This window comes from Rana temporaria, chromosome 3 (assembly GCF_905171775.1).
Source record: "Rana temporaria chromosome 3, aRanTem1.1, whole genome shotgun sequence".
Taxonomy (NCBI): domain Eukaryota; kingdom Metazoa; phylum Chordata; class Amphibia; order Anura; family Ranidae; genus Rana; species Rana temporaria.
This window is the reverse complement of record NC_053491.1, coordinates 135,448,107-135,461,441: the sequence shown is the minus strand read 5'-3', so window position 1 is coordinate 135,461,441 and position 13,335 is coordinate 135,448,107. Positions and strand designations below refer to the sequence as shown.

The 13,335-nt window shown below is 41.0% G+C and overlaps 1 protein-coding gene across 1 annotated transcript in view; it reads left to right on the top strand.

Moving 5' to 3' along the window:
* The window catches only part of CD36 (CD36 molecule), a 72,695-nt gene extending 63,077 nt beyond the window's left edge, over positions 1 to 9,618 (top strand). Inside the window, exons 12-13 of the mRNA XM_040343454.1 lie at positions 3,052 to 3,206; positions 8,864 to 9,618. Of these exons, the coding sequence (XP_040199388.1) occupies positions 3,052 to 3,206; positions 8,864 to 8,870 (162 nt within the window). The 3' untranslated portion in view covers positions 8,871 to 9,618. The remainder of the gene's footprint in view (positions 1 to 3,051; positions 3,207 to 8,863) is intronic.
* Positions 9,619 to 13,335: the final 3,717 nt, after the last annotated feature.

The following is a 13,335-nucleotide window of genomic DNA, read 5'->3' as shown; positions in this document are numbered from 1 at the left end:
TCATAAATGCACATATATTTAAATCCAATAAGCAAGATGTGCAGTGATTTTAAACATAGTTTCTTTCTATGTTTATTATTCACATGACAAAGGCAATACAGTATAATTTCACAAATAAAATATAAAGGTAAAATAAAAGTTTGTGATAACAGTAATACTATTTTGTATACCGTATTTGCCGGGCGTATTAAAACGACTGGGCGTATAAGACGACCCCCTAATTTTCCAGACAAAATGTTGGTTTTGGGATATACTCACCGTATAAGACTACCCCCTTCCTACTAGTCATGCCTCGCCTCATGGTGCCACCATTACATGCCAGACTATGCCACTACATGCCAAACTGTGCCCCATTACATGCCAGACTGTGCCCCATTACATGCCAGACTGTGCCCCATTACATGCCAGACTGTGCCCCATTACATGCCAGACTGTACCCTTACCTTATCCTAAGACATGCAGAATCGCGGCCGTACGTTTTTTCAAAAGCCACGCCTCCTACGTCTTCTGTTCCGTGATAGGCGGAACACTCAGCTTCCCAGGAGGCACTGTGTTCAGTGTTCGCCTATCCCGGAGGCCCTCTCGTCCGAGGACGAGAGGGCCTCCGTGATAGGCGGACACTAAACACAGGACGAGAGGGCCTCCGTGATAGGCGGACACTAAACACAGTGTCTCCTGGGAAGCTGAGTGTTCCGCCTATCATGGAACAGAAGACGTAGGAGGTGCGGCTTTTGAAAAAACGTACGGCCGCGATTCTGCATGTCTTAGGATAAGGTAAGGTTAGGTTACCGGCGTATAAGACGACCCCAGACTTTTAAGAAGATTTTAAGGGGTTAGAAAGTCGTCTTATACGCCGGAAAATACGGTATATGGAAAGGAGAAAAAATCCTGGACGGCAGCACACTGTTAAAGGCATTTTTATAGATATCGGCCCGGATTCACAAAGCACTTGCGCCGACGTATCTCGAGATACGCTGCGTAAGTGCAAATATGCGCTGTCGTATCTATGCGCCGGACTCAGAAACTAAGATACGCCTGAAAATAGGCTTCATCCGACCGACGTAACTTGCCTACGCCGGCATAGAGTGGGCGCATATTTACGCTGGACGTATTTGGCGATTCGATTGATTTTCTATTCACATATGCAAATGAGGGAGATACGCCGATTCACGAACGTATGTCCGTCTGACGCAGTGCGCGTAAAGTCATACGTCTGGCGTAAAGTTATGCCCCATAAAGGAGGTGTAACTCAGCAGCATCCATTCAAAGGGCTGCACCAGGGAACACAAGCCGACGTATTTTACGTAGTTTACGTAGGACGTGAATATGACTAGGCAAAGGTTACGTTCACGCCGTAGGCAGTGATCCGGCGTATCTTAGGCAGTTGTTCCGACGTATTTGTGAGCATGCGCACTGGGATCCGTCCACGGGACGGCACATGCGCAGTTAGCGATTCGTATCTGTCTGGCGCTCGGCCCATCATTTGCATGGGGTCACGCCTCATTAGCATAGCTCACGACCACTTCCACTTACGGCTTGGAAACCCAGCGCACATTTGGGAGGAAGTGCTTTGTGAATTCAGTGCTTGCCTCTCTGCGCTGCGTCGGCGTAGCCTAAAGGAGATACGCTACGGCGGCATAAATATGCGCCAGTGTCTGTAAATCCGGGCCATCTTGTGTAGCAGATGTAATCTAATACAGTCACTTCATGTTACAGAAAACAGGAAAAGCCCCTGACGCGGTTCACACCGTATGAAGGTGCTTAATAGCTTGCTATGATTAAGCACCTTCATACGGTAGGAAACGCATCAGGAGCTTTTCCTGTTTTCTATAACATGAAGTGACTGAATTGAATTTCATCTGCTACACAAGATCTCAATAAAGATGCCTTTAACGGTGTGCAGCCGTCCAGGATTTTTGTCTTCCTCCCTAACTCGTTGCAGAGCCAGCACCTGTAAGTTCCTAAAAGGGAGTGTGCTTAAGAGGACTGGGGCTTAGAGCGGCAATCCTTCTTTATTTTGTATATTCACAGTGTGTGTGTGTGTGTGTGTGTGTGTGTGTATATGTATGTATGTATGTATGTATGTATGTATATATATATATATATATATATATATATATATATATTACTTTTTAACCTACTATAGTTTGTATGCCACAAACATTATACAGTCATTAGATATCCATTTCCCCTTTTGGCCTTGAATGACAGATATGTGGTATCTCTTGATACCTTAAAGGGGTTGTAAAGGAAAAAAAAAATTCCCCTAAATAGCTTCCTTTACCTTAGTGCAGTCCTCCTTCACTTACCTCATCCTTCAATTTTACTTTTAAATGTCCTTATTTCTTCTGAGAAATCCTCACTTCATGTTCTTCTGTCTGTAACTCAACACCGTAATGCAAGGCTTTCTCCCTGGTGTGGAGAAAGCCTCTTGAGGGGGGAGGGGGCGAGCAGGCAAGTCAGGACACTCTCTACTTTGCAGATAGAGAAAGGAGCTGTGTGTTAGTGGGCGTCCTGACACTCCTGCTCGCCCCCTCAAGAGGCTTTCTCCACACCAGGGAGAAAGCCTTGCATTACGGTGTTGAGTTACAGACAGAAGAACATGAAGTGAGGATTTCTCAGAAGAAATAAAGACATTTAAAAGCAAAATGGAAGGACGAGGTAAGTGAAGGAGGACTGCGCTAAGGTAAAGGAAGCTATTTAGGAAAAAAAAATCCTTTACAACCCCTTTAATAGTTCTGTAAAAAGAAAAAAAAAACGTTTGCGTGATTTAAAAAGTTATGCGTCTGATCTCTTATATATTATTGTTTTCCTGTATGTGATAACTGTAAGTTACAATAGGAAGAAATCAACATTCCATATACTAAGTTTTGTCCTGGATTCTAATGTTAGTTATTTTATTTATGTTTTAAATCTAAAGGCTACAATATCACTGTACAGGCAATTGTGTTACCAGTTGCAGCGCAATTTCTCTTCTATTCTATGTAATGTATTATACTAGACTACTACAAGTCAGATACAATTACTAATGTTTTGCTTTGTTTCTTTTAGACGGCTCTTATTGGTGATGATTCGGCAAAAACCTTTAAATCAAGTGTGACTGTGCCAATGAAGGCGCTGGAAATTATACGGATCGTGCTAATATGTGTTGGTGGTGTTATTTTCCTTGCCTGTTCTATAACACTTTGTGTTAGGAGCTGTAAGAAGTAAGTCTACTAAATGTATGCAAAAGTTAGTGCCAATTCTAATTTATAGTTCCATTCATTTAATGCTGCCTCTAAAGATTGGATTAAAGAGTCTGACTTTTGTCCGAAGGGCGTTGGTCAGGAACTTGTCTTGCATACGAATGGCACACAACTGTCGGCCAACAAACACAAACGTAGTTACGTACTACGTGAAGTTCCAGCTCTTAAACACCACCCTTTGGGCACCTCGTGTTTGGTGATCATTGTTTCCGAGCATGGGTGTTTGTACTTTGGACTTTTGTCTGACGGACTTGTGTACACACGATCAGAAAATCCGACAACAGACCATTGTCCGCAGACAATTTTAAAGCCTGCCATCCAACATTTGCCCGCGAAAAATTGTCTGATGAAGCGTACAAACGGTCGTATTTTAGGCCAACAGTCTGTCAACACGAAAATCCAATCATGTGTACGAGGCTTAAATGTAAATACATTGCACTGAATCTGTATTGAATTTCAGCCTGTTGTAATCCACTTCACGCAGCACTGTGGAAAACAATGGACAGCAATCTGGGACTATCAATGTCTACTGCTTTGCATGGTGTTTTCTGTGATAATGCTTACAGAAGGGAAGAGCAGAGGGATAACGTCATCAGAGTGCTGCTGAACCTTGTTTTATCATAGGCAGGGATGGTCTTGGACTGGGCTGCATTAGGTCCAGGGCCTGGATTTGCTTTCTGGCAGGTGTTCCTGGACCACATATTGGCTGAACAGAATTATAAATCCTTTTGGCACCTGTATTTAGGGTGTATCATGTAACATGGTTCTGTGAATGAATGAACCACCACCGTGGCAAATGGCTTGAAGATACATTTGTGATTTTTCCTAATGTATTTGTTATTCATTTCATCTTTTTGCCTAAGGTTTAGCCTTATAGTATATTAATCAAATACTTTTTGGAGAATCTGTTAGAGTTTTACCTAGAGACCCGGCAGCACCAACATATCTTGTAGGCTGATAACACTAAGCCACTACTTCACAGCATGCTATGGGTGCTCCTATAGTCTAGGTTTACATCTATGCGGCTGCGCTTGATGCATTTTCAGGCACGTTTTTCAGTGCATTTTGCGTTTTTAAACCAGCGTTTTTATGCGTGTTGCATGCAGTTTCCATGCATTTTGCATTAAAAAAATTCCCCTCTTTAAACGCACTGTAAAACACACTGTATATAGCCGGTTGCTAAGGATGCCTCCATGTCCTTAGCAACCCATTAGTCATCAGTTGTTCCCCGCTGAAATCTGAATGTATTTTTTTTTTAATTTGCGGAAAAAAAATGGTCTTGTATGGATTTGGAGGGGAACCCCACGTCAAATCTTTTAAAAAAATGGCGTGGTTTCCCCCCAAACTTCATACCAGACCCTTATCTGAGCATGCCACCCGGCAGGTCAGGAAGGGGAGGGAACGAGCGAGCGCCCCCCCCCCCCTGAACCATACCAGGCTGCATGCCCTCAACATGGGGTGTGGGTGCTTTGGGAGCAGGGGGCTCTGCGCCCCCCTCCCCAAAGCAGTTTTCCCCCATGTTGATGAGGGCAAGGGCCTCTTCCTGACAACCCTAGGCGGTGGTTGTTGGGGTCTGTGTGCAGGGGGCTTATTGGAATCTGGAAGCTACATTTATATTTCCCTCTGATTTAACATATGAATGACAATAGAGTTGAAGAGGATAATGTAAAGTGTATATGTGTGTGTGTGTGTATATATATATATATATATATATATATATATATATATATATATATTGTGACAGAGTACATAATTCCAGGTATGTCAGTGTGAGATTGGAAAGGTCAGCTTTCCCTGTCTTAGAAAGGGTTAAGCCTGGCCCAACAGATAAACCTCCTCTCTCACTCCATTAATTAGCCTGCACCTGATAGAGCTGGGGAAGGGAGAGCTCAGTGTGAGATCCAGGCTGTGCTGGATGGGCAGACTGAAGTCTGTCTGTGTATCTGAGGAACAAGGTCTGTCAGAACTTATTGTTTATATTGAAACTATTATTTTTGTTTGTTTATACTGGAGGCCGGATTAGCCGCTCCAGTAACCCGTAGTGAGGGACACTACTGTTTAGTTAGCCTCCTAAGCTGGAGTAGGCCTTTTTGTTTGTATTATTATTTTGATGCAATAAAGCCATATTTATTGCTATTTTTGGTGACTTTGCTGCGCTGCATGTTTCACTATCTCTACTAACCCAAGCGACTTTGCCACAAGTGGTGTCAGCAGTGGGATGTTCGCTGTTGTACCGGTCACTTTACAGTTACAGTGGCCTTAAAGGTACAGGACCCAGAAATGGAAGATATTGTAAAAGCCCTGTTACAAGCTACCTCTGTGCAGCAAGAAACCAATAGACAGGCCGCTGCAGCGCAACAAGAAACTAATAGACAGATCGCTGCAGTGCATCAAGAAACTAATAGACAGATCGCTGCAGTGCATCAAGAAACTAATAGACATGTAGCTGCAGCAGCTGCAGTACAGCAGGAGACCAACAGGCTCCTGACTTTGCAGATTGAAGCTTTGACTAAAGCACAACAGTCAGACCATGCTGTTCTCAAAGCAACCCTGGATAAGATGACTACCCAAGGGTCTACTAACCCTCTAGCAGGGATGGGAAGGATTGGGACTTGTTACTTCCTTACCTGTTATTTGCAGTTCGAGAGATTCCCCAAAGTTCTACGGGCTTCTCCCCATTTGAGCTTTTATATGGTAGGCATCCCCGGGGTATACTGGACATCCTAAAGGAAACCTGGGAAGAACAGGGGGTAACTGGGACCAATGTCCTCCAGTATGTTGAAGATATGCGGGTGCGTATGGCTCAGATTGCCCCTCTTGTTCGCCAGCATATGGAGCAGGCGCAGAGTAGGCAGAAGTCCTACTATGACCAGAGGGCCCTAGTGAGACAGTTTGAAAGGGGGGACAGAGTAATGGTTCTAGTACCCACCGCAGAAAGCAAACTTCTAGCACAGTGGCAGGGACCCTATGAGGTCCTGGAAAAACTGAGCCCAGTAAATTATAAAATTAGTCAGCCAGGACGCCGGAAGAAGGAGGCCATCTTCCACATAAACCTCCTTAAGCCATGGAGGGCTAGAGAGGACTGCATGGCCACAGTGGGTGACAACCCGCCTGTTCCACAGGCACCTAGTTCTTCAGTGACAATCTCTCCAGAGCTGACACCTGAGCAAGTAGAGGAAGCTAGAGGCCTGGTTGAGAGGAATAGTGATGTCTTCTCCCCTGACCCTGGACAAACCCGAGAAATTACCCATGATATTATTACAGAACCAGGGGTTGTCATAAGAGTGAAATCTTACCGCATTCCGGAGTCCAAGAGGGAAGCTGTAAGGGCTGAAGTCAGGAAAATGCTTGAGCTTGGAGTGATAGAGGAGTCTCACAGCCAGTGGTGCAGCCCCATTGTTCTAGTGCCTAAACCTGATGGGTCCATCAGGTTCTGTAATGACTTCAGGAAGTTAAACGAGGTGTCTAAGTTTGACGCCTACCCCATGCCTAGGGTAGATGAACTGGTAGAGCGATTAGCCAAAGATAGGTTCTTCACCACGTTGGACCTGACAAAGGGTTATTGGCAGATCCCGTTGACAAAGCATGCTCGAGAGAAGACAGCCTTTGCCACTCCTGATGGCCTGTTCCAGTACAGGATTATGCCTTTTGGCCTCCATGGAGCTCCAGCCACTTTCCAAAGGCTAATGGATAAGTTGCTCAGGCCCCATACCGAATACGCAGCCGCATACTTGGATGATGTGATCATTCATAGCCCGGACTGGGAAAGCCATCTGGACAAAGTGCAGGCAGTCTTGGACACTCTTAGAAGAGCGGGGTTGACAGCTAACCCCTCTAAATGTGCCTTGGGTCTAGCTGAAGCTAGATACTTGGGTTACCTGGTTGGCAGGGGACTTGTTAAACCGCAAATGAACAAGATAGGAGCTATACAGAACTGGCCCAGGCCGTTGAGGAAAAAACAAGTCAGAGCCTTTTTGGGGATCGTAGGCTACTATCGGAGGTTTATTCCTCACTTTGCTACAAGGGCTGCCCCGCTCACTGACCTTATTAAAGCCAGAAGTTCAGACACCGTAAAGTGGAACAGCAAGGCTGAAGAAGCCTTTGCTGGTCTTCGGGCAGCGCTTTGTGCCCAACCCGTGCTTGTGGCTCCCGACTTTGGGAAGGAGTTCTTCCTCCAGACTGATGCCTCAGAGGTGGGTTTGGGTGCAGTGTTGTCCCAATATGTGGATGGTGAGGAACACCCTGTCCTATATTTGAGTCGGAAGTTGTTACCCCGAGAACAGCGCTACGCCACAGTCGAAAAAGAGTGTTTGGCGATTAAGTGGGCAGTAGAAACACTCCGCTACTACGTGTTGGGCAGACGGTTTACCCTGGTCACGGACCATGCTCCGTTAAAATGGATGCACACCAACAGGGACAAGAACGCTCGGGTTACGAGGTGGTTTTTGTCCCTACAGCCCTTTTCTTTTGTGGTACGACACAGGGCAGGTCTCCTCCACAGTAACGCAGATGCTCTGTCCCGAGTACATGGGTTTGCAGAGGTGGCCGCTTCCCACACAGGTGTTAAGCTGGGGGGGAGGATATGTGACAGAGTACATAATTCCAGGTATGTCAGTGAGAGATTGGAAAGGTCAGCTTTCCCTGTCTTAGAAAGGGTTAAGCCTGGCCCAACAGATAAACCTCCTCTCTCACTCCATTAATTAGCCTGCACCTGATAGAGCTGGGGAAGGGAGAGCTCAGTGTGAGATCCAGGCTGTGCTGGATGGGCAGACTGAAGTCTGTCTGTGTATCTGAGGAACAAGGTCTGTCAGAACTTATTGTTTATATTGAAACTATTATTTTTGTTTGTTTATACTGGAGGCCGGATTAGCCGCTCCAGTAACCCGTAGTGAGGGACACTACTGTTTAGTTAGCCTCCTAAGCTGGAGTAGGCCTTTTTGTTTGTATTATTATTTTGATGCAATAAAGCCATATTTATTGCTATTTTTGGTGACTTTGCTGCGCTGCATGTTTCACTATCTCTACTAACCCAAGCGACTTTGCCACAATATATATATATATATATATATATATATATATATATATATATAATGTTTGTATTGTCATTGGACTCTGTATGGTTCTTTTGTTTTTATCTCTATATACCTCCCTTGTTTAAAAATAAAAGAAATAGAGAATAAAAAAAAAGATGTGACTGGGTATCGGGTACATCGTAACCCTACCCATTCACCAAAAAACACAAGAGCCGGTTTTTGTCAATTCCTTTATTAGACAGCTCAAGGAGGAGAATAGAGGGAAGAGACGGCTAGAGAAGACAGAGCTATTCTACCACTGCTGAGGGCTTTGTTCTAAGGTAAGTATTTCATAATGCGCTAGTAAGCAATGCATACTAGCAAATTATGCAATTGTCTTATAGGAGAACATTTTTTTTTTGTTTTTTTTTACTGCAACATTTTACAATCACTTTAAAATGCTTGAGGTTTTCAGTGGCAATATTTTGGATTAGGGCATGGTGCCACACATAATAAAAATATATTTAGGTTTACATATACTTAAACTGTTCAACATTACTACTGGTATTATTTTTAAAGTCATTTTTTGCATTTCTTTTTTTTTAGGAAATAAGTGGTATTCCGGACGCAAACTGACTTACTGAAAAAAATTGTGAAGACAACAATAGGATGAAATGTAAACTACTGCATCAAGTCACGAAAAGAGGTCTATTGCATCTTCACAAATCTTAAATATTAGCCAGTGATTTTTTTTTAATACAGATAAAAATATATAATTTTTTAAACATAAAAAAAGAAGTACTTTATTAAGGTAGTCATACACATTTTACTGTAAATGTATGTGGAATTTGACTACATTTGTATAGTGGAGATTTGAGCTCTGTTTTGTTGTATAATTAGGTATCATACCCACAGACATTAGATGATTTGTATAAGACAAACTTGCAGACTAGAAATTAGGTGACTCTTTTACCCAACAAATACATTTTCAAAAATTGGAAGACTGGTAAAAGATTTCAAAGGAGGTGCCTTGTATAAAATATACCACACATCTACCTTTAGACATGCCAATAACATTTTGAACCACATGTTTTGCTTATTCCATTAAAAGAAGTGTTGAAACTCTCTACGCATTTCATGAACATTGTTCACTTCATCAGGAGAGTTGCTGCTGTTCCATTAATGGAATGTGCAAAGTGGGAAGCTTTACCTGTGTGCAATAATCCATAGCAGCCAATCAGCAATTTTCTATGATCGGTCTAATTCATTGTAGACTAATGAAAACAAAATAATGACTGGTTGCAATCTTAGTTTTGTACTTTGTTGTAAAATGAGTCCCATTAAAGATAAGTGTATAATCATTTTCTGTGACCTATACATTTAATATATACTGTCATCCATTGATCACTGGAGAGTCAAGAACTGTGCTTTATTTTGCAGGTTTATTGTAAAATCCTTATCTAAGAGCACCAAAACGCACCTTATATTATTTGTATTAACTAAAATAACCCCGACATCCATTGTTTCACTTCTATGTGGGCCGGTTTTACTTTGTTAGTAAGGCATTGACTATCCCCTTCTCCAGACATCCTATGTCCAATAAAAGCACTCATACTGACAACTGAGGCACTCTGGCCAAATAAAGAGATTGATAGTGGGAAGAGCTTTGCTATAAAAGTCAGGTCATTCAGCCCATCCATAACAGGGTAATGAGGGTCAGAGGAGAGCACAGATAAGACTTTTCTGGCTAGCCAAGGCACGAGGCACCCTGTGGTTATTAGTCAGGACATTTACATGCTTCAAATGGTTGAAGGGTTCACTTGTATCATAAAGGATTTCACAAAAAAAAAGCTGAATTATAATTATACCCTTCATTTACTTTTAACAGAGAACATCATGTTGACTTGTATGAGTACAACACTACAACACTACAATACAACACATTGGATTTTTTTTTTTCATATTTTACCAATTCATCAATTATCATTTAGATCTAAATGTACTGATTTGTGATCAGGTTGTAACATAGATGTAAATATGTATCATCCATGAATATATTATTTTGGATGACTAATGCTCTGTACACACGATCAGGCTTTTGCCTGACCAAACTCGCATCGGAATTCCAATGGAATTCCATCGGAGGAAAAGAGAACATGTTCTCTATGTAAACTCTGATGGAATTCCTTGAAATATCCGATGGCCATACACATGGTCGGAATTTCCGATGGAAAAAGTGACTTTTTTCATCATAAATTCCGATCGTGTGTACGAGGCATAAGGGAATGTTATTAATTGACCGTTAAATGCAGTTGGATTCTGTAATATTAATATGGATGAGAGGTAAAAGCTTTAGCCAAAAGTAGGTTTAATTAATTCTATTCTATTGGGGGAGATAGTTTCTAATCTGTGTATTAAAACAAGAATAATGATTGTGTGTTCTTCATTTTCCCAGTGCTATGTGTACCATGTAAAAAATGTGACAGTTCAACAAGCATTGTGAAAAGCTCTCTAACGTCTACAGAACATTATGTACAAAGCTGACTGACCCTATTCCTCACTACGCATAGAAGTAATGAGTGGGAATGTTTATTTAGTTCCTGGAACTGTTTAACTAGCACTTTAGGCAGACCTGATCAGATATAATAGACCCATATTATTGAGTTAGAATGCAGTCCTCCTATTTAGCTGTTGAACAAATACAGCGTGTTTTAGCACAAAAAATATGCTCCCTATCTAAACACTGCCTACTGTGAACAGCTAGCGTTAGAGTTAAAAACAGAGTGATATACCAAATGAAGATCAATGCCCTAAACCATATGCAACCCATACAAGATTCAAGTGTTGCCTAGGATGGCCAATTAGCATAGAGTGTATAGAAAAGATCCTGCCCCATCCACAGAGATGTTTCCATATATCATGGATTTGCAGAACAGAATTCTAATGTTTACCTAAACTAAGATTAATTTTCACAATTTTTGCTTGCTTGATTTGTGTATATAATTTTTTTTAGTTGATCCTTGAATGGCAAATAACTCTCAGACAATGCAGTCAACACCCTTACTGAATGTATGCCACTTTAAAAGCAATACATCATATATTAATGTGAGACTGTTGTTCAATGTGAGAGTATTGCTTAGGTCTCATAAGCAAAATTCTGTCTTTGGACTTGCACTGAAATAAAAGAGGCACTAAGTACTGTAATTAATAAAGTAAAAATTTGTAAAAATAAGTAAAAAAAAGTATAATTAAGTATAAAGTGTAGATGAAAAGTATGGCTCCATCCATGTACTTGTGCAATAATTGATACGGTGACAAGGAGATTCTAATGCCCCGTACACACCATCACTTTATGTGATGAAAAAAAACGACACTTTCTGTGAAGTAAAAAATGACGTTTTTGAAACTTCAATTTTCTAAGACGAAGTTGCCTACACACCATCGTTTTCTCACAATGATCTTGCAAAGTGAGGTTACGTTCCACCACGTTTTACCATTGAAGCTTGCTTCTGGGCATGCGTGGATGAAAAAACGTCTTAGAAAACGACGTTTTTTGCTACACACGGTCAATTTCTGTGAAGTAAAAAGTGCACTTTTGAAAAACGACACATAAAATTGAAGCATGCTTCAATTTTTTTCTGTCGTTTTTTACAAGACATAAAACGACGTTTTCCCCCACACACGGTCAATTAAAGTGACGTTTTTAAAAACGTCATTTTTTTTCATCACATAAAGTGATGGTGTGTACGCGGCATAAATCTTTTAAAGAAGTAGATCTAACCAGTTACAGTCGTTTTGTACAGCGAAGGGGTAGATTGATTGGATTGGTACCATTCTTTATGGCACACATAGCTTTCATTGACTAAATGTGAATTTACAGCACTTGAAATCACTTGTGAACATCATGATTTGTTTATGTTTTATTACTGTAATATGTATTTAATTTGTCATATTAGAAGCTATTGTTCAAAATAATTGTGTGTAACTCCCCTAAAATATTCTAAATAATATATTTCTATCTCTACAGACTTTTTTTGTTGTTGTTACCTTTTAAAAAAAAAGGATGTTTACTAACACATTGTACACATGATTTGTATTTTTATGTGTCTCTAAAACAAGTGCCCTACTAATACGATGTAAAATTAATAAATAATATATTTTGGTATCTGCTGTTAAATGTGTTATTTTTTTAATACTGCAAGTAGATAAATCTGATTGTTTAACAAAATAATATTTATTTATCAAGAAACAAGAAGTTATGTTTTTTTTTATATTTTATTTATTGAAAATTTTTTTGTTCCCAACAAACACATATACCATAGAAAAACATCTCAATACAAAAAAACTACATCCAAAAATAGAATAAAGAAATACAATAAAACAAGATGAGTGACATCAGTACCTATTTTCTATGCATTTTTTCTTTAGAAAGGATTTTACAAGGAAAAAAAAGTTTACATTTTAGTAGGGCTGTTACTGATTAAAATGTTTGTGTTCGATTAATCATTTTTTTTTAATCGATTGACTAATTTCGATTAATTACAATGCACATACATTTTTCGGATCGCCACCATATATAGTTCCCACTGTAATATCCGCAGACATCTCCCCCACTGTAATATCCACAGACATCTCCCCACTGTAATATCCACAGACATCTCCCCCACTGTAATATCCACAGACATCTCCCCCACTGTAATATCCACAGACATCTCCCCCACTGTAATATCCACAGACATCTCCCCCACTGTAATATCCACATAAATCTCCCCACTGTAATCCACAGACATCTCCCCACTGTAATCCACAGACATCTCCCCACTGTAATCCACAGACATCTCCCCCACTGTAATCCACAGACATCTCCCCCACTGTAATATCCACAGACATCTCCCCCACTGTAATATCCACAGACATCTCCTCCACTGTAATATCCACAGACATCTCCCCCACTGTAATATCCACAGACATCTCCCCCACTGTAATATCCACAGACATCTCCCCACTGTAATCCACAGACATCTCCCCCACTGTAATATCCACAGACATCTCCCCCACTGTAATATCCACAATCACCC